The following is a 27485-nucleotide window of genomic DNA, read 5'->3' on the forward strand; positions in this document are numbered from 1 at the left end:
AATCGCGTTTGGTTTCGTTTGCTCTGAGTCAGTAAGGCGTGGTCTGCTGAACTAACGTTGTAATAAGCTGGTATAAGTGCACAGTGTACCGCGGCAGCGGACGCGGCAGCCCTCATGTGAAGCCCTCCTCGTGTGAAGACCGAAGAGTGTAAAGACCAGCGACTCTACCTGTGCGACTCCACAGAGCAACGACACCGACAAGGCACTTGAGTATTGCTCTTTTCTTTCTTTCCTCTTTATACCGTGAGTTCTTGTCTGTCTTTTGACTTGTTTTAGATATGTGCTTCCAAATTCCCACTATTACTAACCCTCGTAAATCGCATGCTACACGCTGTAACCAGCGCAACCATAACAACCTGCGTTCTTTACCCATGTCACCTAGTACATTGTTTTCTATTTCGATTGGGCTCTGGAATTGTCAGTCTGCTGTCAACAAAGCAGAGTTCATCACAGCTATTGCTACTTATTCAGATCTCCATCTCATGGCTCTGACTGAGACATGGATCAAACCAGAGGACACTGCCACACCAGCAGCCCTCTCCTCTAATTTCACTTTCTCTCACACCTCACGCCAGATTGGGAGGGGTGGTGGTACTGGTTTGCTTATGTCCAATGAATGGAAGTTCAATCCTTTACCATCTCTCTCTGAAAATGGCTCATTTGAATCACATGCAATTACCATCACCTACCCTACCAAAATTCATGTTGTAGTTGTCTATCGTCCCCCAGGTCAGCTAGGTAACTTCTTGGAGGAGTTGGATGTGTTACTCTCATCCTTCCCTGAGGATGGCACTCCTCTGCTAGTACTTGGTGACTTCAACATCCATCTAGACAAACCTCAGGCTGCTGACTTCCACACGCTGCTTGCCTCATTTGATCTCAAGCGAGTGGCTACCTCAGCTACCCACAAATCAGGTAACCAATTGGACCTCATCTACACACGCTGTGGCTCCACCGACAATACACTGGTTACTCCACTACACACCTCAGACCACTTTCTCATTACTTTCACACTCAACCTGACCCCCAACTCATCACACACCCCACCACACGTCACTTTTCGCCGAAACCTACGCTCCCTCTCACCATCTCATCTATCCTCTTCGGTCTCATCCACACTTCCTCCCGCTAACCAATTCTCATCAATGGACACTAACACTGCTACTGACACTCTCTGCACCACTCTATCATCCTGCTTAGATGATTTCTGCCCCCTCTTAACCAGACCAGCCCGCGCCACCCCCTCTGCCCCCTGGCTCTCTGATGTTCTCCGTGAGCATCGGTCTAGACTCAGGGCTGCAGAGAGGAAGTGGCGCAAATCTAAAAATCCTACTGACCTTAGCTTATATCAGTCACTCCTTTCTTCTTTCTCTACTAATGTCACCAATGCTAAAACCTCCTACTATCACACTAAAATTAACAACTCAAATGACTCCCGAACACTTTTCAAAACCTTCTCTTCTCTTCTTTGCCCTCCTCCCCTCCCTCCCACATCAGTTCTTACAGCTGATGACTTTGCCACTTTCTTCACACATAAAATAACAACCATCAGCGGCCAATTCTCCACACCACACACTGACAAGAACATCTTAATTGAAAACACACAAATTCTCCCCTCCTTCTCCATGCTTTCTGAGGCAGATGTTTCCAAACTCATTCTTTCCAATCACCCTACTACCTGTCCGCTAGACCCTATCCCCACTCCTCTTCTTCAGGCCATCTCCTCCTCAATTCTACCTGCACTCACTCACATTATCAATTCCTCCCTTCACACTGGAACATTTCCCACAGCTTTTAAGCAGGCTAGGATTACCCCACTGCTTAAGAAACCCACTCTGAATCCAGCTCTTTTAGAAAACTACAGACCAGTATCCCTTCTTCCTTTCATTGCTAAGACACTTGAGAGAGTTGTATTCAACCAACTGTCTACTTATCTCTCACAGAACAACCTCCTTGACAACCACCAGTCTGGTTTCAAGAGTGGCCACTCTACTGAGACTGCCCTGCTCTCAGTCACTGAAGCCCTGAGACTGGCACGAGCATCTTCAAAATCATCAGTACTCATCTTGCTGGACCTGTCTGCTGCCTTTGACACAGTGAACCACCAGATCCTCCTGTCTACACTCATGTCGAAGGGCATCACGGGAACCGCGCTCTAGTGGTTCGAGTCTTACCTCTCAGGTAGGTCCTTCAGGGTATCTTGGAGAGGTGAGGTGTCCAAGTCACATCATCTTGCTACTGGGGTACCTCAGGGCTCTGTGCTTGGTCCACTTCTCTTCTCCATCTACACGTCATCACTAGGATCGGTCATTCAGGATCATGGTTTCTCCCATCACTGTTATGCTGATGACACACAACTCTACCTCTCATTCCAACCAGATGATCCGACGGTTGCTGGTCGCATCACAGCCTGCCTGACAGCCATTTCTGCCTGGATGAAGGACCACCACCTCCAACTCAACCTTGCAAAAACGGAACTGCTTGTGATCGGTGCAAACCCAACACTTCATCACAACCTTTCAGTTCAACTTGGGTCTTCAACCATCACTCCTTCCAGGACAGCCAGAAACCTTGGAGTGGTGATGGATGCTGGTCTAACCTTCACAGATCATGTTGCAGCAACGACCCGGTCCTGCAGATTTGCCTTGTACAACATCAGGAAGATTAGACCCTTCCTATCTGAACATTCCACACAAATTCTTGTCCAAGCTCTTGTTCTATCCAGACTGGACTACTGTAATGCTCTCTTGGCTGGCCTTCCAGCATGCACTATCAAGCCTCTACAACTGATCCAAAATGCTGCAGCAAGACTGGTCTTCAACGAACCGAAGAGAGCGCACGTCACTCCTCTCTTCATCAGTCTGCACTGGCTGCCAGTAGCTGCTCGCATCCAATTCAAGGCTCTGATGTTTGCTTACAGAACGACAGCTGGCTCTGCACCGCTATACCTTAACTCACTACTTCAGACTTACGCGCCCTCCAGAAACCTGCGTTCTGCAAGTGAACGGCGCCTTGTGGTGCCATCACATAGGGGCACAAAATCACTCTCACGGACCTTCTCCGGGACTGTTCCTGGCTGGTGGAATGACCTACCACGCTCTATCCGAGCAGCCGAGTCTCTAGCCATTTTCAAAAAAATGCTAAAGACGTATCTTTTTCGTCAGCACTTGACCCAGTAGTAGTAGCACTTACCTTGACTAATATTCTTCTCCTATCTGTGTATTTATTTATTTAAAAAAAAAAAAAAAAATTCGCTATGAGCACTTTACTGACATAACTGTGACTTCACTCAGCACTTATACACTGTTGTTCTCATGTTGATTTAATTGATTCTACTACTCTCATTTGTAAGTCGCTTTGGATAAAAGCGTCTGCTAAATGACTAAATGTAAATGTAAATGTAAATGTGGACCTGACTACAACGTAGCCCAGGAGACAATGGGCCTACAGATCCAGTTCTGGCTGCATCTATAATTTAGATTTTTAATCCCTGTATCCGCTTACATATATTTATATATAATCTATTTTTAATCTCTATAATAAAAATGTATAATTCAGATTTTGATCTCCATATCCATTTACATATATTATATATATCTTCCAAGGGGTTTTTTCCCTCCTAGGACTTTTTCCCAGTGTTAGCACGCTGGGTTTTCTCCTAGGGGTTTTTTTCCACCCCTGGGAGTCAGCCGACATTGGCTTAATGTAGCACCATCTTGTATATGTTACATATTACCACGCTTGTTTGTACAGCTTATTTTTAACCACTTCCCTTTTTTCTGTGCTTCTAATATGTAAAGCTGCTTTGAAACAATTACCAATTGTAAAAGCGCTATATAAATAAATTTGACTTTTTTTGACTTGAGAATATACACTAACAAGAAGCGACAATAGACCGTTCCATTGCAACACCAGCGCCCAGCTGAGAGCCAGGAGAGAACTAAACATCAAACATCTGCTTACACTTTAGGCCTGTGATATTAAGCTAATTTTATTTTTGATTTTGATTTTGGCTTTGGCTTCAAGGATCATCTGAAAGACGATATTTGTGGTAAAACTGTTAAAATAGCCGAATTTTGTCTAGTACAATTTCCTTCCCTCACTAGCCTCTAGTGCGTTCATCTTATAAAGTGAGTTATTTACTGTTGATATACAGTTATGAGAAAGTTTAGCTTGTAATCTGGCATTTAATTGTTGAGTGTTGATGTTATTATAACTAAATTAAGCATCTAATTAAACATGTTTAACTAGCGTTTATGAACTATCTGTTCATATTTACATCTGTCGTCAGATTATATGATCACTTTGATTATACTGATGTCGTCTTCTGTTGAGGGAGATTGTTAGTCATGTTTTAGATGTTTGCAGTAAATTGCAAGTATAAGTGTGAGTTGAAGATTATAGTTAAATGGTTAATCATGGAGCTATAGTATTTCACTTAATGTTTGATTGACAAAATTCGGGAGGAGCAACATTCAAATAATCTGGCTAATCATCACGTCACTTTAGCCAGCTGTTAGCAATTTGTAATCAACATATCTACCCAATCAGCATGAGTGAAAGCATATATATTATCATGTATCCTGCACCTGCTGTTTCCTGCTACTTCCCGCCTGAGGTCACCGGTTCACGGCACACAGGTGGTGCGTTCCAAACGGGATATATCGCCCTCCAAAGGGCTCTTCGGAGTTAAAATAACCATGGCCGCCATATTGAAGGGTCGTTCCAAACCAAAGTGCTCAAAACTGCCCACTTCAAATGGCCCTTCTGAAGGATTTCGAAGGATACAACTGATGGACACTTCAGGCCCCCATGATCCTTTGCACAGGGAAGTTGTTTGACGTCACAGAATGGGTACAGGAGGCTCGGAGTTCGATTTTATCTATGAATGTATGTATAGTATTTTTCTATACTACTGTACTATTTATACGAGTAAGATTTGGTACGTTAATATGGTCAAAACGACATTGTACTTCAACAAAAATACTTTACAGCTCCATTTATCAGTCAGTTCAAATGTTTCAAATTCATAGATACAATATACAATATGGTGCGATAAAAATAAATAAATAAACTAATGTTAATCAAAGGGCGCAGCTTGCACAATCTACTCCTCCTTGATTGTCACGTTAAGATGACAGAAGTGCGTTCTAAAAAAATAGTTTTTTTTTTTTTATCCCTTCGAAGCTCTCACTCCGGAGGGTAAACCCTTTGAAGGAATTAGGGCATAGGGATGAGTCCTTCCGAATGGAACGCATGGACAGTCACACATCACTCTGGACTACATTTCCCACAATTCCCCATCTAGGAACCAATCACACACTGAGTATTGTTTAGCTCTGTGTTGCACCTTGTTTTCGACCTTGTCTCTGTGTTTCTTGCTCTGCCTGTATTTTTGACTTTGGACTGTTTCCTGGATTATGATCGTTTGCTGCCTGCCCTGATATTTGCCTGTGTTTTGGACTACCCTTTGCCTTGTCTCTCCTGATCCTGTTTGCTGGTGTTGGACTTCCTGCTTGTGTGACTACGCTCTTTTAATAAAGCTTGCATTTGGATCTACCACCCTGTCGTCTCAATCTCCAACATTACATATATAGACAGAGTTGACTCACCCATATTCCTCGACAGTTTTACAGCATCTGACCCGCCCTAAGTTCCCAACATGTCAGAAATTAATCTCTTTTTGCATCCAATGAAGAATCTTTCGTCCTCAAGGAATATTTGCTACAATCCTCTGGCCTTACTAGGAGCAATTACACCGGCGCTGATCTCACAGAGTTATCTCGGGGGGGCGTCAGCCCAAACAAACGGGTCCCCACATGCCAAGATGCCGAGGCCTACTCTCGTCACTGCGGTTGAAACATCAACGATCTACTTCCGTGTATTTCCCTAGTCCTGCCCATTCTATCATTACTGCCATAAAGAAATGGACAACAAGGCAGTCGAGCACCAAGCTCGAGTCTCGGGCAATGCCACCTCTTCCTGTGAAGGAATGGGCATTCCTCCATCATCAGGCCGCCGCAGCAGGCCTTCAGCAAGCCAGAGCCGCGCCGCAGCGCAGATTCAGTCCCAGCCAGCTCACACTTTCCACTCTATCAGCTGAACCCTGCAAGAGCACAGTTAAAATTCTTCTCGTTTTCTGTCCCTGAATTAATTTCCACTGTTATGCCATCTGGATCAATGTTGATTGGGGGAATTCACATTTTTAACAGTTTCTGTAAAAGTTAAGGTGCCGCTTGTGGTTTAAACACGCACACAGCTGTTATATGCTCGTACATCACGTTCAGATTGCATGCACGGTTGCATACAGAATCATTGAAACTCAGAACTTATTGTCATCGCTGTCCTGCGATTCATCAACAAAATGGCTTAGAAACTTAAAGTCATAATATGTATTTCTGTTTTGAAGTAACTTCAACCACAGCTGGTAAAGAGACACAGAGACTGGTAGGACAAATTCTTACAATTGTTCTTTTGCTGATACATTTAAATAAATCTTACAGTTCCTTTTCATCTGTATCTGTTTTATAACGAGCAGAAATCTGTAAGTAACTTAACGAACCATAGACAGATAACCAATGAATAAACTATTATGTTGACGGTTCCTACGCAGTTTGGAAAAGTATGGAAATTGAGTAATTTCCAGGTCTGGATAGAAAAACAAAAATAAACAAATAAATATAAATAAACAATATCATACAAGCAGCGTGTTCATAGTAAATTTTAGTGATCATTTAGTGATTGTTGAACACAATTGAATATATTCAATGTGCATATTTTTGTTATGCAAAGCTCTGTCTTTTACAAGTAAGTCTCTTTTGATTTCTGGTCTTTAAAGGGTCATGAAACCCCCTGTTTTACCCTGGTTGTTCACACCTCAAAGCTCAAAAAACTGTTAAAATGAGCATGTAAAGCTCTGGAAAAGTGGGAGTGTAGAGGGGGAGAAGAGGGGAGAGAACAACCAATGAAGCACAGAACACACTCATTATACACAATAATGAATATTAATATATGAGCACAGAGAAAATGACAACAAACTCCCAAGCACAAGGGAGAAATGTGAAAGAATAGGCTAATAATAGGCTACTTTGATTGATTTTGAGAGTGCAGTGCTCGTAAATGTAGTCTTTTGTCTATTAGAATAATTGTATCATTGCGTTCAGGTAGGATACACCACTGTATCAGTGTCCAGTTTGCACATACAATTAATTTGAAGAAGACTTAATGAAATATGTGTGCATATACCATGCTGGTTCATGTTTGGTGCAGGAGAATGTGTGAAATATGTCTAAACTTTAAACATGAATACTTTATTCTGCATGAGCTATGATCTACGTGGCTAGTGTTGTTAAACACAACGCGAAGCTCTGCACTGAAACCGATCATATGCGCACTCCGCGTGTATAGCATAACAATCGTAGTTTTCATGTGTTCGTATTCAAACTTCAGTTCTGACCGCATCATAGGCAAAAAACAAAACAACACTCATGTGCTGCTGTACTGGGGGAAACATACATACGGCTCGCGTGTCTGAACGCAGAGGTGATGAACGGCGCTTTTGTGATATTTAAATTCTCCATTGTAATGCGATCTCATGCAAACATATTTTCCATTTGTGCTGGCAGATCACAGCAAAACAAACTGCAGGCACCCAAACTTCTGCTCTGGTCGCATCGCAGGAAAACACATTGTGTTGTAGCACTGAGGAAACGAACACCAACTCTTGCATAATACCGCAATTATAATCTTATGCTACAGCACAGTGATTGGATTGAATGAGCTTTTTCTCATGAATAAATGTAGAAACTGTTGACGTCAGCATGTTCGACCAGCCCATACTTGGAGCCAACCAGGACTCCGGATCTTGCTGGTAGTACACGATGACTTCAGGTTTTGTGACGTTGCTCCGACTTTGTTTTTCTAACTGGAAGATAGTAATTGCTCTGAAAAATGCATAAATAACTAATTTTAACTTTTAAATTAAATAAAAACTTTTAAATAAAATTAGTACCTTTAGTGTTTTCAAAGATGTGCAGCCTATACATATCTGTTCACAGCTCAAATGTATTCTGGGGTTTCATGACCCTTTAACTTCATTAGTTCATTTCCAGGCTTCACGGCATAAGTAATCAATAGGATATTTATGTAACTTCCTAAACTGTTCTAAACAGGAATTTACTAGCTTAGCCATCTCAGCCATTTCATCTGGCAATCTCTCACCCTACCTCTCTTTTGTCTTTGGTCTACAGTTCAACTACGGACCATAGTGTGAGGCTGACTTCGCTATCGCCGCAGGCCTAGACTTTTTCTATCCACCTTGTTCCTTCTCAGGCTCCAGGGGCCAGCCCGAGCAAGAGGTTGCCTCCGCTAACAGCCTCGGTCCCAGCCTTTCTTCACTGTCCCACAAACAAAACGCTGTTCACCCTGTCTACTACAACCTGATGCCCATCCCACCAAATGCTACAGCCTTGGAACCAAACTCCGTTGCCAACAACATCAGATCCTCTTAGAAATTCAAGCTGTTGGCACCAGAGGTGGACCCATTCCCAACCCTGGTACCTTATTATTCAGAGCTGATATTTCCATGAACCACCCACTAAAAACTCTCCTTGACACCTCCAAACTACATTCTTGAAGCTGCCTCCCCTAGAACTCTACAATCCATTCCCCATAGAAGCAGAAACTACAGCCACCCAAAAAGGCCTCTCCCAGCATCAGATTCAAACACTTGGCCGCTGGTCATCAGAAGCTTTTAAGAACTACATCCAATCTAATCGCTTCCCAACAAACACTTATCAGCTAGTTTCAGCTCCAGCTCGTTCTCTCACACATACCTACAAGCCACCATATCCAACTCAACTAATACCATCATTCCAATAAAATTGAATTTTTCTATTATTGCTGCAGCAGTGATGCACCTCGGCTCCTGCAGGAGCTCAGTTCCTCCACTGCCACAGCAGTAATGCACCTCGGCTCCTGCAGGAGCTCAATTCTTCCGGCCAGTTTCTACACTGCCACAGCAGTGATGCACCTCGGGTCCCGCAGGAGCTCAGTTTCTCTGGCTATTCTCTCCACTGCCGCAGCAGTGATGTCGCCTCGGCTCCCGCAGGAGCTCAGTCCTTCTGGCTATTCTCTCCACTGCCGCAGCAGTGATGTCGACTCGGCTCCCGCAGGAGCTCAGTTTCTCTGGCTATTCTCTCCACTGACGCAGCAGTGATGTCGTCTCGGCTACCGCAGGAGCTCAGTTCCTCTGGCTATTCTCTCCACTGCTGCAGCAGTGATGTCGCCTCGGCTCCCGCAGGAGCTCAGTTCCTCTGGCTATTCTCTCCACTGCCGCAGCGGTGATTTCGCCTTGGCTCCTGCAAGAGCTCAGCTCCTCTGGCTATTGATATCGCCTCGGCTCCTGCAGGAGCTCAGATTCTCTGGCTAATATCTCCACTGCCGCAGCAGTGATGTCGCCTCGGCTCCCTCATGAGCTCAGATTCTCTGTCTAAACTCACCTTCACTGCCACAGCAGTGATGTCTTCATCCATATGGCGAGAACTCTCCCGGGCCCTTCAAACTAACCCTCCAAACAGCACAATCAGCCTACGCAGTGCAATTTTTGGGGGTCATCAGTAATGTTTCCGGCTGCTGTCCAGCATTGGTTTGCAATTTTTGGGGAGAACTCTGGGTTCAGGTCAAATACCGAGCTCGGAGCCCTCTCCTCGGACAGCACGCCAAATACACATACTGCTTCGCATACTATTTACTACCTGATCATTTGTAAGTGTGAACTCGTGAATTACGAATAATATTCCATAATACATGTATTATTGTTTGTTATATTGGACTGTTAAATAATTGAATCTGAAGTCTGTATTATTTACTTATTGTAATTATTTATCTTTGTACAGACCAAACAAATGCTTCAGTAAAGTCATTAAAGGAAAGAACCTGGGTTCTGACCGGACCACCAGGGCGAGTGTTTCCTTTCCAACAGTCCTAGAGATAAAATTCAAAAGTCCAAATCCTACAATCCTGTTATTTCTTTCTCTTCTGATCGTCTCATCACTTCTCACTGTGTGAATCTGAAATCATGAGATTTACAGATAAGATTCATCTGTGATTCTGCAGATGGAGTAAATCAACTCAATCTCTCTAAACAACTCAATCATATTTTCTGTTTAAACATTAAAACAGATGAATATGTTATTTGGTATTAACTATAAATCATTAGAGCTGCAGTTCAATGTGAAGACAAACTCACATAGTGTGAATCAATGAAACATTCATTAATATTATGAATGATGCTCAATGCTTCTTTTCTTTCATTACAGCCATGAGAGCATGTTCAGAGGTGAGAGAGACACACTTCAGTAAAATGCATCAATCTGTCCTGATTCAGATCAAACTGTGTTGAAGTGAATTTTCTGTAAGTGTGAATGTGTTTTTCAGTGAGGAATGAAACTGCAGGCAAGTTTCATCTGATAAACATGTGTCTAATTCACTAATAAAACACTGATTCAGACTCAATCCAGTTTGAATGTGAACAGGCTCTCAGGTCAAACATTAAAACATTTAATTCCAATATTGATTGATCATTGTTTAGATCGGATTGATAACTTGTAACTTAATATAGAGTTGTTTTTTTTAATGATTGCAGTTGTTTATTCCAGTGGGTATAAAGTTCACATGCTTCTGCTTTAAGACTCATTTACACACTTAAAACAATATTTTTTTGGACGATTTTACTGTTTCAATATCAGGAGTAAATCAGACGATCAGGTACAATAACTACTACAGATGATTGAAGGAATGATGATGGGGAAATAGTGGGAGATTTATCATGGAACGAATGAAGAGGACCAACAGCGAGGTAATATTGTCAATTACAGGTTGTTATGTTGTAAATGACAATAATAGAAAGAAACATGGCAGTTTGTTCACTAAGTGTAAGTCACTAGTTTGTCACATTGATCTTAAGGGAAAAATCCATACAGTCTGTTTTAACAGTGATTTGATCATTCTGTTGTAGTTTCAGGAGAAAATTCAGATTTTCCAAGCAGACACTAAGCAACCACCAAACTGTCCTGCCGCTTATTGTGGCTGTAAGGAAACTACTTTGTTTCTCAGCACATAAAGATGAACTACTTATTGTGGTTTCAGACTGTGGTGATGTGGTTTCTCCACTGCATGGATCTTCATGTGTATCTTCAGGTTACTTTTAATAGAGAAACTCTTTCCACACTGATCACACGTGTGTGCCACTTCTCTGTTGTGGATCCTCTCATGTCTTTTCAGAGATGATGACTGACTGAATCTCTTGTCACAGTGTGAACACTTGTAAGGTTTTTCTCCAGTGTGGATCCTCTCATGTCTTTTCAGATATGATGACAGACTGAAACTCTTTCCACACTGATCACACGTGTGCAGCTTCTCTCTGCTGTGAATTCTTTCATGTGTTTTCAGAGATGATGACTGATTGAATCTCTTGTCACACTGTGAACACTTGAAAGGTTTTTCTCCAGTGTGAATTCTCTGGTGCTGTTTTAAACTGTTTGCTGTAGTAAAAGTCTTTTCACACTCAAAGCACATGTACTCTCTCACACCAGTGTGTGTTTTCTGATGTTCTTGTAAACTACACAGCTGTGAAAAACTCTTTCCACACACAGAACATGAATGTGGCTTCTCCTTTGTGTGAACTGTCAGGTGTCTCTTCAGGTTTGATGCCCAGAGAAATGTTTTGCCACATTCATTACATTTGAACTGCTTCTCTCTGGTATGAACTGTACTGTGAATCTCAAGACTTTGTTTTGTTGTAAAACTCTTCCCACATTGATCACATATGTGTGGTTTCTCTCCAGTGTGAACTTTCATGTGTTCCTTAAGATGTCCTTTTTGTGTGAAGCTCTTCCCACACTGATCACAAGTGAACGGCTTCTCTCCTGTATGAACTCTCATGTGAAGCTCAAGATATTGTTTGGTTGAGAAACTCTTTCCACATTGAGTGCAGGTTGTAGATTTCTTGGCTCTTTTCTTTAAAAAAGTAGTTTTAGTCTTTGAGCGACTCAAAGGTTTTTCTCCAGGTTTGACATGATGTTCCTCCTCCACTTCACTCAGTTCTTCACTCTCCTCCTTCACTTCCATCAGCTCTGAAATTACAAAAATAGTTAATTTTCAGTATATTAAAGTAATTCAAAATGAGGATTATGAAGTGAAAGAACATAAAAGTGAACCTTCATGTACTGAAGTAGACAACTGCCTTTTTATATATTTATTATATGTCCCTGAAACAATTATTATATTTAAAACATAATAGACAAATCAAAAGTTTCTGTTGTGAGAACTATTAAATATGCTGATGAAACACAATTATTGACATATTTTGACACCAACTTTTATTTATGAATAACTTCTACTTTTTATGAAAAGTACAACTTTATCAATAACAATAAATCAGATTTTCCTTAAGTCAAGCTTAAAACCCTGTCAGCCATTTTGGAAAGTGAATTTCCTTGATACAGTTTGGTGTTTACTGATATTACTACTTTATTTTGAAAAAAAAAAAAAAAAAAAGTTTGGTTACATTGTTTCAAATTTTGAACCAGATATAAAATATTATGTATTTTGACCTGATGTTGACAATCAATATGAACATTTTTCAAATCTCACTTTACTCACCATTTGTTGAATATTAGATTAACTGCATATTTAAATGTGTAGCTGAATCTTTCTAACATGAATGTTGTTCAGCATCATGAACGACTGAAGAACAAAGAGGTTGGTGTTTATTCTTCATTCATTCATGATGCTGAACAACATTCATGTTAGAAAGATTCAAGCACTTCTGCATATTTAGAGAAACAATAAAACAATGATACATAATGTTCATTTTTAACATATGGTCAGTTTGAGAAACCTTGAGAAACTATTTTACATTTGTTTCATATCTGGTTCACAATTTGCAGGAGTGTTACCAGAATTTCAATCCAGTTTTCAACAGTGTTATTGCTCAAGTTTTATTTTTAATGCAACTTGAGCAAAATCTCTCCTTACAATAACTTTGGTAACAGGGTTGATGAATGCAGTCATTCATTTGTGTAAAAACTGAGACAATGGATTGAGATTATTTGTCCTCCCATCATGCTGTAGAAAGAGCCTGTAACACAGTAAGTATGGGAAGGAGGAGGCGGGAACCGGCGAACATTAAACAAAACTTTAATTTCAAAATAAACAAAGAACAAAACGAAAGTAAAGCCGGCAGACCCTCGCGGACGTCTGCCGGTCACACAAACATAATAAAACATAAAATAAAGTCCAGGCCTGATCCTCTCTCGTTCTTCACTGTCGTCGCTCCTCCTTTTATGCTCCCGGAGCTCCTCCGTGAGGGACTCAAGGCCGCTGCGCCTCACAGGTGAAGCTCATTATCACTCGCGCCACCGGCCTCGCGCAGTTCCTTCACAGCTCTCGCCCGCCCTGGTCGCCACAGAGCCCATATGATGTCACTTCCTGGGCGTTTTTGAAAGGAGGAAAATCATGTCAGAAGTAATATCTCCTTATAGTGGACTTCAGTGGACTCCAAACCGTTGAAGGTCAAAATTACAGTTTCAGTGCAGCTACAAAGAGCTTTAAACGATACCAGACAAGGAATAAGGGTCTTATCTAGAGAAACCATCGGTCATTTTCTGAATAAAAATTGTAAATTATATAAGTTTAACCAGAAATACTCATCTTGAACTAGCTCTCATCTTCTTTATTTGAATTATAGCAGTGTAGACACTGCTAAGTGTATTACTGCCCTAACACAGGTCAAAGTTTGAACTAAATTGTCATATACTATTGAACTAGGATATTGCATATAAAAATTAGTTCAAACTGAGATTCAGTGAACTGCGAACAGGTGCGCGTGCCAGAAGGGAGCGCGAGTGCATGGAATATTAATGCGAAGGGCCTTGCATCACCAGTGCAGACCACCATCAGAAGCTGAAAGCACGCCTGGCCTTGACGATTTACCTGACTGAATTTGGTGAGTGATGGTTTCAATAATTTTAATATTTTCTGGTATATCTAAGTTAAGTTACCCAGGAGCTCTGTTGACATAGACTTAGCTAACGTTAGCTACAGCTTGATGAATTGAGTCATTGAACACAGCAGGAGAGAACGCAACGTTAGCCAGCTAGCTAAAGCTCCGGTGGAAAATTACTAGCTAACGCTACCGTTTTTGAGGAGGTAGATTTTGAGGTGAGGGGACTGACAAGGCAGAAGGTAAAGTGGTCCACCGTTCTATCAATAAGCAGACCTGCCAACCTGTACGCAATTTGAGTAGCGGATACGCATTTTGACTTCAAAGTACGCTGGTACGATTTGTCACTCTAAACTACGCAAAAACCTGGTGACGCCTCTGTGCACGCACAGTCCTCAAATCAAGCAACAGCAAAAGAAGAAGAGTTCGACCAATCATAGCGCTAGGTTCTTCCCCCAAATATACTGTAAATGTTAGACCCAGTGACAGGCTGGCATGAAATGGCTTGCATAATACTTAGTAAGGAGGCCATAATAATTTTTGACTCATGGCTGAAGTTTCTCCAGATCTCCCCAGGTTGGCAAAAAAATGCAGTTGATGAAGATTAATAATTAGATGTCCTTTCTTTCTGCAACGTGTATGAATGTTTGTGCGAGTTTGTGTTAGATTAGTTTGTATTAGAATAATCAGTCTCTTGTAGATTTTAAAAGAAAGTGTCTTGTATTTTGTGTTCAAATGTAATGTCTTAAACTGTCGATCCTGTTACTGAGCTATTAATTAGGGTTTTCACAATAGTTGGATATTTACATCCGTTACGAGAGCTTATTGCGGTCTGAGCAGATGAACGCTAGACGATTCAGTTGCTCGGTTGTAAACTAAATGACTCTTTATAATTCCCTATAAATTAATTATTTAATTTTAACTGATTTTGGTCCTACAGTATGCTCTTGGCCACCGTGCTGCAGCTCAGTTTCAGGGTCTTGGCAATCTTCTTATAGCCTACGCCATCTTTATGTAGAGCAACAATAATTTTTTTCTGATCCTCAGAGGGTTCTTTGCCATGAGGTTCCATGTTGAACTTCCAGTGATCAGTATGAGAGAGTGAGATTGATAACACCAAATTTAACACACCTGCTCCCCATTCACACCTGAGACCTTGTAACATTATTGAGTCACATGACACCAGGGAGACAAAATGGCTAATTGGGCCCAATTTGGACATTTTCACTTAGGGGTGTACTCACTTTTGTGGCCAGCAGTTCAGACATTAATGGCTGTGTTGAGTTATTTTGAGGGGACAGCAAATTTACACTTATTCAAGCTGTACACTCACTACAATACATTGTAGTGTAAGTTGTTTGTAACTATTTCTGAGTGCTTTTTGAAGTGTGTTTCAGGTCATTGTCCTGCTGGAATACCCATGACCTCTGGTGGAGACTTTTTTATGGTGTCAGCAGTGGGTAACAATCCTTTGTTGTAATTGTCCATTAATTTTGCTCTTCCGTCCGTGTCCAGGGAGGCCAGCTACAGTGCCATGGGCTGTAAACCTCTTGATGATATTGCGCAAAGTGGACACAGGAACATTAAAGTCCCCCTGTAGTAAATTATTTTTTTACCTTAAAACTCATCTTTGATCACTAAAATGACATTTAAAAAAAATTCAAGTGAAATTTTTTTTTCTTCATACCTTAAAATAGCTTGACTGTAACTCTATACCCTTGCCTCATTTAATATACACAGATCAATGAATATGCAAATTAGCCCCGACTCCACTCGCTCACGGCAGCTCGGTGAGTATAGACCTTATGTAGCCCCGCCCCTTTTTAGCACTGCGCTAGTTGTCTTTTGACTTCCGGTTTGTATTTCCACAGCAATCTTACGTATTTATGAATTAACTGCTCATTTTAAAATCTTCCTGGTCTACTGACATTTGTTAAGACATCTGCTTTAAACATAACAATGCTCATGATAACTTTCATTAACTCTACAACAGGTAAATCCACTTCACCAGCTAATTATTCTTTAACAGCGATGCCATAGAAATATATAGGGCTACCACAAAAACGGAAGTTGAAAGACAATTTTCTAAAGATGGTGGCGCACTTGTTTCTCTGGTAAATAAGGTCTATAGGCTACTGTTGCTGCAGTGACGATTTGCTGTTTGTGTTTTGTCCGTACATGAAATAAATGCACATCCTTGAATGAACGCGGATTTCCAGCGTATTTACTTGAACTCATCAAGTAGGCTAATATCTATGGTTTGATCCATTCCAGAGACGGCCAAAATCAGAATTTATAATGGACTGAATATCTCTCTCAAAACTTTGTGCGATTCCACACTAACTGACATTTGCACATGAATCACAGTCACATGCACACGCTCGGAGCAATATTGTTTTATCTTTGTTTTATAGTATTAAAGTATTTCGAAGGACAAAAACATTAACTTTATTGGCTTTACTTCAAGTCAGCTGTCACTTTACTTTGGCACTTGGCACAACGCTTGCGACAGTTCTGTCTTTAATTAATATGGATTAATATGATTAGCCTTTTGCTTGACTACGTTATCAAACAGCTAATAATGTGTTGTTAATGTTACACAAACCATGTTCCTGTTCGAGAGTCAGGCAGCTGCCTTCTCACAATCAGTATCCTTACAAACGCTTTGAACAACTCAAAACATCAGAGGAGAAAGGCTTATAATTCATCATAACATCGTAATAGACTCAAATTTTCATATCAACAGAAAATTTACCAGTATAAGCTGGCTTCTCTCGAGACTTTCCTGCTTCAGAGCAGTCAGCGTTAATGATATGCTAAAGCCCACCGGCACGTTGTTCTGATTGGTTACAAGGTAGTCTGTGATGTCACAAACACCACCGATTTCAAACCGCAGGTTTTTGGTTTACTGCAGTTTTAAACATAAAATACTCAGCAATGGTGCTGACTTATGAATTTGCATATGGTTTGTCTTAAAGCATATTTAAAACACCACACAGACATATGAACAACATTAAAAACTTGATTTTCACCACATTGAGGTTTTAAGATCTCTGGAGATGGACTTGTAGCCTTGAGATTGTCCATGTTTTTCCACAATTTTTTCTTTACACTTCTTTCCTTTCTTCACTTCATCCTCAGTGAGAGACACAACACAAAGGTTTAGTCAACTTTTCTCCATTTTAACTGGCTGATTACTATATTGCCACAGGTGTCTAAATACCAAATACAGGAGCATCACATGCTTGAAAATTATTTCTTAAAATTGTCAAGGTGCCAATAATTTTTTCCAGTACATTTTTGAGTTCTGTGAAATTGTCAAGTTTGAGAATTGGTGCTAGAACCACTGCCCCTCTGCCCTCATCTGCGGAGGTGTCCATGCCCCTCTCGACCCCCTCCTCTACCTTTGACAGGATTTCCATAAGTGTTCTGTTATCGCTCCGCTAAAGATCCACTAATTCTGTAAATCCGCTCCGTGTTTTCCTGCTCGCTGCCCAGCATCACTCACAGTCTGTCCATGCTCAGGCGAGTGTGTGGAGATGACAGTTCCAGAAGTTCAGGTAGATGCATTATAATCCACATACAGACAGTAGTTGGGCTGCGAAAGTAGTAATTTGGTGGTTTGTTTTTGTATTTCTGTCGGTAATGTTTTGCTCCTGTGCCTCTAATAGTGCTAACAACTTGTACAGAACATTCGCGTTCTTGGAAGAGAAGTAGAATCTGTTTCTAATCACATTATTTTATCCAAACTTATATAATATAAAGAACACCAAATTTGCTGTTGTTGGCACATTTGGTAGACAAAAAACAATGCTTTCACAAAAAAAGACCAAGGCATAGTGAAGGGAGGCTGCTAAAGGCCCTTCATCATTGCAAACATATTCAAAACTCCAGCACGCCAACGAAAATTAACAATGGATTTACTACGAATAATTTTTAAAAAAAAAAAGGTTACTGTAGTTATTCCATGGTAACCACGAATTAACTATAATTCTGCTACAAAAACAGTTTAACTATAGCATTTGTGTGGTTAAATAGAAATGGTAATCAATACACTAGAAACCATGGTTTTATTAAATGGTACAGTATTTATTGTATTCAGACAGGTTTGTTGAATAGTTTGCCAGGTCTTATATGGAAAATCAACTGCCAGCCTGTATAGAGAGGTTCTTGAGACTCAAACAGCTTTATTTGCTGCTCAACACTTTCGCTGCCCTCTTAAAGGATTAGTCCACTTTTAAATAAACTTTTCCTGATAATTTACTCACCCCCATGTCATCCAAGATGTCCATGTCTTTCTTTCTTTAGTCAAAAAGAAATAAAAGTTTTTGAAGAAAACATTCCAGGATTATTCTCCTTATAGTGGACTTCAATGGGCACCAAACAGTTGAAGGTCAAAATTAGTTTCACTGCAGCTTCAAATTGTTCAACACGATCCCAGATGAGAAATAAGGGTCTTATCTAGTGAAACCATCGCTCATTTTCTGAAAAAAATTGTTTTAGCCATAAATACTCATCTTGAACTAGCTCTCTTCTTCTTCTCCTCTTTTAGAATTCTGGCAGTGTAGACACTGCTAAGTGTATTACTGCCCTCCACAGGCCAAAGTTTTTATATGCAATATGCTAGTTCAATAGCATAACAATTAGTTCAAACTTTGGCCTGTGGAGGGCAGTAATTCTAATAGAGGAGAAGAATAAGAGAGCTAGTTCAAGATGAGCATTTAAGGTTAAAACTTATAGAATTTTAAATCTTTTCAGAAAATGAGCGATGGTTTCACTAGATAAGACCCTTATTTCTCATCTGGGATCGTGTTGAACAATTTGAAGCTGCAGTGAAACTAATTATGACCTTCAACTGTTTGGTGCCCATTGAAGTCCACTATAAGGAGAAAAATCCTGGAATGTTTTCATCAAAAACTTTAATTTCTTTTCGACTGAAGAAAGAAAGACATGGACATCTTGGATGACATGGGGGTGAGTAAATTATCAGGAAAAGTTTATTTAAAAGTGAACTAATCCTTTAATACAATTAATTTGACAAACTTTCCTTTAATAAGCCTTTATCTGACTGAGTTCTTCTGTGCTCTGAATCACTCACGAATCCTTTAACAATTCAATAATCTCTGTTCAGTTTTTGCACAATATTGTTTTCATGACTTCAGGGTATTGCACTGTTTCATGATTTTCATCTTCAGAAAGATCTTTCTTCCTCTCCATACTGCACAAGAACTATGACATGCTTAATAATGCAGAACAACTTATTTAAGTAGGCTAGGTTTTCCATTTACCAAAGAAGACCTGGCAAACTATTGAACAAAGCTGTCTGAGACTGGAAATAATTTTATTTTACTGAAATCCAACTGATGTGTCATTTGGGTTATAATTTGGAACACATTGTATAGATTTATGCTTTATAATATGAAATTAAATGCATTATACTTCACTTCAAGATGAAACTGAGGCAGACTCAGAGAGTGAAGGAGATCCACTGAGCATCAGACTGAGTAAAAGGATATGCTAGAAATATGCTAAAGACAGACAATTAATTATGCAAATAGAAGAATAATTACAACAAATTAAATTCAATTAGACAAAAATGTAAATTGAATTAGCACTAATCTTAATTAAGGTTACAATATGTGATTGTAAATATTTTGTTATTCATTCTCTATTTTAAGATGATATTACCTATAGCCCGGGATACGCCGCACGATTTTTGGCTGTCCCAGACAAAAGATTGCCATCGTGAAACAATCATGGCGATTTCTGTGATCGTGGCTCTGAATCGGTGGTCTTATGTCGTACATTGAGAGAGGTTAAAAGACGGCCGTTTTCCCGGTCTTGCGACAGATAGCCTTCGATCATTTTCTGACAGTGTCATAAATTCAGCATGATCATCTCACAGTGCGTTTGCTGCTACGACCTACGTCTACTGACCAGCCAATGAAAATGTGACATGAAATCAACGTGACATGATTTTCAAAATAAATTACAGAAGAGCAGTAATTTATCAATTTGTAGCAAGCATATTTTCATACTCATAAGGCATGTTCAGACCTTTATTTTGAAATGGCAATGAACATGAAAAATCATTAAAGATTGGTTGAGACATGTTTGTTTTCATGCCAGGAGTTCAAAAGATAACATCCATTCAATTTTTGGAGAAAAAAAAAGGTCTAAAAATATATATATTTTTTAAATACATTTATGTATACATACAATACATACATTTATGATTGTGGCGGGGATCTATAACCCACATACATGTTTTTATGTTTATTAGAGGCTGAATTCATATCAAATTCTGCCAAACTTCCCATACTACTTCTATATAGAATGTCTACTTCATAAATTGTATGAAAATAATTGAAATATATGGTTCAGATCACTCAAACCATACATGGAAATGGAGGCGCCTTTATATGGTCAGTAATGGAGCTTGGTTGTCATCTAGTAAAAAAGTGTGGTACTGCACCCAAACAAAATCTTACTGAAAGCTCATTTTTTGAGATATCAACCTGAAATTTGGAACACAACTTGTTCAGAATTTTAGAGTAAATCTTGTTTAAAATATATATTTAATATAAAATATTGTATTTTTACATTTTCATAAACTACTTTTATTCATAACTTCTATAACTTTTATTCTGTTTCACTTACATAAGTTATTTCACTTCTGCAATAAATCTGCCAGATTTCATTTGAATGCTCTCCACCTGAGCTAATTAGTTTAATTATCTGAACCTGTTCCTCTCGAACTTTGTTATAAAACATCATATATGGTAGTGGTTCTATTACTCATCTGAATCAGTACAAAACCTCTGAATCAAGATCAGACGAAGAAGCAGAAACAAACGATAAAAGCTTTGATCAAGTACATGCAACTAACGCAATCATCAAATATTAATCAACAATCTTTTATGAAGCTTTTTAACGTTACTGAATGAAATATTGAACCCATGAAGAGGTGTAAGATAATATATCAGGTATCAAAAGTATAACGTGAGATTTGGAGCGTGAGCTATGAATCCGATCCAGACATGGCCTTTAAAAAAAAAAGCTCAATTTTCTCAGCTTATTGTTCAAAATGTTGCTATTTTTAAATGAAATTCAGCCACATTAAAGAGTTAATAAAAAGATCACATGAAGGTAGAATAAAATATTTGGGGTTTTTTTTTATTATTAAAAGCAGATGCTGTTTTTTTTTTGTTTTTTTTTTACATTTGACATGTTTTGACATACTGTAAGTTCAGCTATTCATACTGTAGGGAAATTTTACAGTTAAAGACCAGATATGTTAAATAAAGAGTCAGAGTTTAAAAAAAATTAAATAAATTGAAGAAAATTTTACTGAAGAATAGTTTGCAGTTTCATCAGCAGAAGCCAGCTTTTTCCCCAAAAAATAAATAAAAAAATAAAACACATGAAATGTGATTTTTTACAAATCTGTTTTGAACTACATCCATATGTGGTTTGAAATCCTATTCAAAAATCTCATTACTGGTTAAATGGTTATTGATATAGGGATTATGTACAAAATATTTTAAATAGAACTTATTTATTGTTTGATTTAATGTTCAATTACAGCTATTTATGTTCAGGTATGTTACAATGTTAGTACAGCACTTTTGAGCATGAACAGAAAATAATATTTTCCATTATTCTCTATTCAGAAGTAGATATTGGGTTTAATGTTGCAGAAAATAATTAGTTTATTTTGGCTACTTCTGTAATATTCACTAAGATTATATTTCTGTATATTCTTTATTTCTGTAGAGCTGGACGTTTTAATAATGATCAAATGACAGTTCAGCTGTGAGAATAAAACCAACCTGTTTGTTCCTCAGTATCTTCATGTTTCACTCTGAATGTTTCTTCAATCCTTATTTCGTCAAACTCCTCTTTATTAAACTCAATCTTAATGTCTTCACTCTCATCTTTAATAAACGCCATCTTTAAGAAGAGAATCATTAACAGAGTTAACTGTTTCTATCGATTAAAACAGCTTAACTTCTTACTTTCTTCAGCAGAATCACAACAGATGCAGCAGCGCGGCGCAGTCTTATGACGTCATGTCGTCACTTCAAAATAAAAGTCATGTTCACACGCAGCATTGGCTGTTTCTCAAAAAACGGTCTCGCCAGGCGACCTTTATTGTAATTTTTTTTATTGTATTTTGTCTTTTTTTTTATTGTATATTTTGTCAACATATCAACTTGGTTACCTATAATATGACATAATGCAAGTAAACAAAACATTTAATTTTTTTAGTAGGCTAAGAGTTTAATATTTTTATTGTAAATGTTACTCATTCAATTACTAAATTATGATCATAGAAAACAATTTATTAAAAGTGTAAAATGAAATTTCAACATAATAAAGTGTGGTCATATATTAAACATGATGATTGTATTTAGGCCTACAGTAAAAACACACATGCTTATGTACACTTATGCTGAACAGTCCAGTGCCAGTCTTACGAGTGTGTTTTTCTGAAGAAGATGCAGTGCCTTCACTGAGATTCAGACGAGGAGAAAGCATCACAGCTGGAGCCATGAGATTCGAGTCCTTCATGTGGGGCATCTTACCGGGTGACAGCAGACGCGTTTGCAATGCCAACATCTGTGCATCATGTCGACAGTCCTCCACTAAATAATTCACTTACAATGTAATGAATTCATCTTCGTTCTGAGTGTGTGTGTGTGTTGTATGTAATCCTAATGTATTCAGCTGTAATCTCAGGTATGTTCACACACATTTAAAAACGTCTTATTAATTAGTGGCTGGGCTGGCAATTATTCATGTTTTATGTAGTGTAGGATAACAGGGTGAGTCACATTCATTCATGCAATTGTAAATAATTCAATATAATAATGAATAAATGATTCAATCCATCATAGTCATCTCAACTAAATTTTATTACAGCTTATTAACAAGTTTCTCTCTCTTTCTTCCTCTTAGCAGCTGCCTGTCTCTCTCTTTCCTCATTTCTCTCTGCCTGCTCACGCTGAAGGTCAGTGAGCTCAGTAGAGCTTTGCCTCTTTCTGCATTGGATGGGGGCAGAGGAGGAAGCAGGCACTATTTAATCGGATTAATTGAATGCTGCCGCTGGAGCACAGCATCCATTTCTGAATACCACTGTCAGGTGGCAGCTGTTACTCCTCCTGCCTCTACCCCTTTCCCTGTTGGTGGTGGGTCCCTCAGCTGCTAATAATAATAATAATAATAATAATAATTATTATTATTATTATTATTATTACAAGAAAAAAAAAACATTTATATAATTATACTCGCACACAATTTATATAATTATACTCACATATTTGCTTGTTTAGCTGTAACTGGAACAGCCACGTTCTTAACACAAACCCTGAACAGAGAAGACATTTAATCAGCAACAGGAAACTACAGTAACTAAAATAAATCACAGCAAGAAAAAAACCCACTAGAAATTTTACGTTCCCAGAACGTTCCCACTGATGTGTTAAGGATGTTGCCTAGTAACGTTCCCAGAACATTCTCAGAACGTCTCCACTGGTGTTAAGGATGTTGCCTAGAAACATTCCCAGTACGTTCCGAGACGGTCACGATGTGGAGTTCTTTTAAGGTTTGGGGGACGTTATTTGGTGGACCTCCAGGGAACATTCAGGACGTTCTGGGAATGTTTAGGGGACTATTACTATAGGATGTTGTGTTAACTTCCATAAAATACCCAATGTGACCATAAAATAACCAAAATGGAATGATTCATATAAGGAAGCTTGAACTGCAGCGCTTTCATTACCAAAAGAGGACGTTTTAGGAGCGTCCCTAGTGTTCTGTAAAGGTTCGGAATATTCGTCACCTTTAGAGAACTTTTAGGGAACATTGCACAAGGTCATGAGAACTTCGCTTTCTACGTGGGAAAAAAACCCATACAAAATAAAATGAGTGTTACTTACTCCCAGCCAGACTTGGATGAGTTTGTTTTTCCAGTGAGGAGGGCTTCATTCGCTCGTCTCTTCACTGCTCCCTAACGAATACAGATTTATAGTAAAATAGATTTTATTGTTAAATAACAGATTAACCAAAAGTTAGTTAAGCATGGTTTAAGGTAAGCTAATTGAATTAAAGTTAGTTAATTACAATGACCTCAGAATGAAAGCTAGCGTAGTTTAATTAAAACGCTTAACGTTATGTTCTGAGGAATACATAAACTTGTAACCTGACTTGTCAACAACCAAATTTCCTCATCTAAATTATATTTGTGTAACGGAGGCCAGCTAGTAGTTGCTGTGCGAGTAAACCTCACTCCTATGATCTCAAGAGATGCTCTAGCGACTGATGCTAGAGGTTGCAGCCTTTAGCCTCCTTGATAGAGCGTCCGACTACCATGCTGGAGACCAAGGTTTGAGCCTGCACAGAGCGGGGCGAGTAGGACCTGGGTGAGGGGTTACATATGTAAATGTATATTTGGGGTTTTGTTGTTAAGACAACGTTAAAAACGTAGTTATGTGTAGCGCTTTCTTCCTCCGCCATTGTTTTGCCGCAATGATTTCTGGGGCTTCAAGCGAATTCAGCGCGCAAGTCTGCACTCGACGCATCCTCGATATCAAGAACACATCCGGGTACTTTCATGTGTCCTCTGTTCTTGCGTTCGACGGTTGATGATGACGTAGAGCAAAAACACAAGGACGCATATTGAGAACAGCCATTGTCTATAATCACAGAATGCATAGAAATCTAACTATTTTTTACCAGATAATCTTTGTATTAGAATTAAGACAGTCACAACATGCAGACTCAATAAATACTAAATATACTAATAATTAACTAGACTAAATATAATAATAATTGCCACGCCTTCACTAAATGCATTTCAATCACTATCACGTATCCAATAAAATGTACACAACCCACAAACACATTTCCTTTCCTCAAATTAAAAGGTACAATATGTAATGATTGTTTGAATAGGCTTCTAGCAACCTCTAGCGGACAAATGAGTATCTGTTACATGTGCACTCTGTTTTGGACTCATTGTTGGACTTGTTGTTGTTCTATTTCCCGCCACCAGTTTGTCACCATAGCAACTGATCACCATTATCATCACACCCAGCTGTTTCTAATCACCCTCCTTGTTATCCCGTGTATTAGAGATGCGCGGTTGGCGGTTACAGCCGCGGACTCCGCGGATCGGGCGGATGATGAAATAATATTTTAATTAAATTCGGGCGGGTGGCGGGCGGTTGAACCAATCAAATTAAAAATATATGTATACATTTGTTAAATATTGTTATCTGACTATACCTACATCCATGGGCGAGGCTAGCCCCTTTTTAGGGGTGCTTCAGCACCCCTAAAAAGGAGCTCAGCACCCCTAAAATATAAAATACCAAAAATATAAATCTTTTTTTAAAACATCGCCAAGTAAAATGCTGTGTTTATATAGAACTGTCTCTTTACGACACAACAAACGGGACACTTTTCATTCTGACTTCACCTCAGCGCCAGGCGCAAGTCAAACGAGCACGGAAAAGATAGGCTACAGGTGACGAGGAGCTTCAGTTGAACAACAGTGAACTAAGGTCAGATGAGATGCTGTCAGGCTATGTCGGTAAAACTCAGAAAAATTAACATGACTGTCCAATCAGCCGTTATTCTGTGCTCGTGGCGTGCACTCAAGAATTGCATGCGCAAATGCACCGGCGCGCTGCATAATTACTTTATTATAGCTTAAATAAAGCGCAAAAGAAACTACGAGCAATGACCGTCGTTGTTCTGTTGTAAGTTAAGTCATGAAATTACCAACATGCGATTAAAGCTGCCTCAAAACTGTGCAATGCATGTATTTGTTGACATGGTTTTAAAGCTATTGTTATCCAATTTGTTGGCCTTAAAACGTCTTAAAATGCACATATGTACACCAGGGAAATCTAAATTTTCTCGGGGGACCATGCCCCCGCACCCCCCTAGCAAACAACATTTTCTGACCTCGGTAATTAAAACCCGGCGTGCGGCCCGGCTAATATTATATCTAATGAAATCTGAGGTAAACGTGTATTTCTCCAAATGTGCGCAATTTTGGACTTAAAGTTTGTATGTGTATGCACTGTGATCGAAAATAAATGGGACCAAATGCGATTGAATGTAAATTTGTGTCTCGTTATTCAATTAATAACTACCGATTGATTTCGCAATTCTATCAGAAATGAAGAATTATTAGTGTCATTGTAGTGTTGCAAATATCTAAGCTATCTAATACTTCAAATCTCAAGGTTAAATCAGATTTTTTGTAAAAATGTTTATGTAACAGCTGCCAAAAATAGTATATAGCTCCACTGTGGTTTTTAACAAATTTTCAAAAAAAAAACCTTTTCAAAACATCCCCCACTCTGTTTTTTTTTCACAAATCGCACCCTGCCTATAATAAGTGTTTATTATCAGACTATTTTAGTCCAGCGGGTCGCCGCCGCTATGGAGTAGCACAGGATCTGGGTGACTCGTCCATAGTCATAAACGGAGAGAAGTAGCGCCGGTTACAATGTTCTTCCGCAAGACGCATGCAGTACTTTGTTCAATGACAATAAAGTTGAATCTAATCTAACCAATCTGATGACTGTTGATACAAAAGGAGGCACATGGAGTTAACGGTCAGGAAAACCAGCTGAGTGAAGAAGGTTTTGTGTTTGTTACAGGGGGCTGTCTGTGTGAACTCTCACATTAAACTGTGCCCATTAATTAGATGTACAAGGCAATGGTAAGTGTTTGGGGTTGTTATGGATAACTACAAATGTGAAAATTATAAATTGTAATTGTAAATGGCCCCGTTATTTTATTCGAGCTTTCTATCTATTTGCTAAAAAATAAAGTGAAATAGGCATTTAGTAGTAGGCTAAATAGCAGCATGTTGAAATGATGTGCCAAAATGCGTTTTCTATTAGGCTACAATTAAAATATTGTACAGTACAGTGCGTTTAATTTAGGCTATTTATTTATTTTGTCCCTGTGCGCCAATCGGAGACGGAGTTCACTGCTGATATTCTGAGAGCTTTCTAGTCTCGCGGCTGTCATCAGCAGCGCCTTGCATCGCCCAATCAGCAGATGGCGGGCGGGTGAGGTTTTGAAAATTGGTCAAAAACGTTGGTGCGGATGGATGACGGACGGATGATGAGTTTTGTGATGCGGTTGCGGATGAAATAATAGCCCATCCGCGCATCTCTACTGTGTATATAAGCCCTGTGTTCCCAGTCTTGTGTTGTCTGGTATTGTTCATGTCATGTTGGTATATGTTCCTGTGGATTCCAGTTTATCTCCTAGTAAAGTCTTATTATAACTCTATCTCCTTGTCGTGCACTTGATGTACCAGCTACCGTAACAGTATCTTCATGACGCCAAGTTTTAGTTTGTGCAAAAGAATAGGGATAGGACTCGGGAAGAAATCATGTTCATGGATGCGATTTATTAAAATTACTGTAGTATGAAGAAGAGCAGTGCCGAG

The 27485-nt window shown here is 39.3% G+C and overlaps 2 protein-coding genes across 3 annotated transcripts in view; one reads left to right on the plus strand and one right to left on the minus strand.

Moving 5' to 3' along the window:
* Window positions 1–27485, plus strand: part of LOC137005681 (uncharacterized) — a 1355627-nt gene that overhangs the window by 1005212 nt on the left and 322930 nt on the right. The window lies entirely within an intron of this gene.
* LOC137006936 (zinc finger protein 271-like) lies at window positions 10644–22059 on the minus strand. 2 transcript variants are annotated; one of them, XM_067368108.1, is made up of 3 exons: window positions 21838–22059; window positions 13039–13491; window positions 10646–12134 (listed from the first exon to the last, which is right to left on the minus strand). In XM_067368108.1, the coding sequence occupies exon 3, from the start codon at window positions 12127–12129 to the stop codon at window positions 11134–11136; it is 996 nt and encodes a 331-aa protein (XP_067224209.1). In that variant the 5' UTR covers window positions 12130–12134; window positions 13039–13491; window positions 21838–22059; the 3' UTR covers window positions 10646–11133. The 2 variants fall into 2 exon arrangements, with proteins under 2 accessions (XP_067224202.1, XP_067224209.1); XM_067368101.1 differs by lacking the exon at window positions 13039–13491 and having other exon boundaries at window positions 10644–12134.

Source organism: Chanodichthys erythropterus, chromosome 3, assembly GCF_024489055.1.
Source record: "Chanodichthys erythropterus isolate Z2021 chromosome 3, ASM2448905v1, whole genome shotgun sequence".
Taxonomy (NCBI): domain Eukaryota; kingdom Metazoa; phylum Chordata; class Actinopteri; order Cypriniformes; family Xenocyprididae; genus Chanodichthys; species Chanodichthys erythropterus.

Coding starts and splice junctions, on each gene's coding strand:
- LOC137006936 (XM_067368101.1), bottom strand. CDS start 21,976: ATGATTCTCTTCTTAAAGATGGCGTTTATTAAAGATGAGAGTGAAGAC. Junction 12,135..21,837: donor AGATACTGAGGAACAAACAG/GTTGGTTTTATT, acceptor TTGTAATTTCAG/AGCTGATGGAAGTGAAGGAG.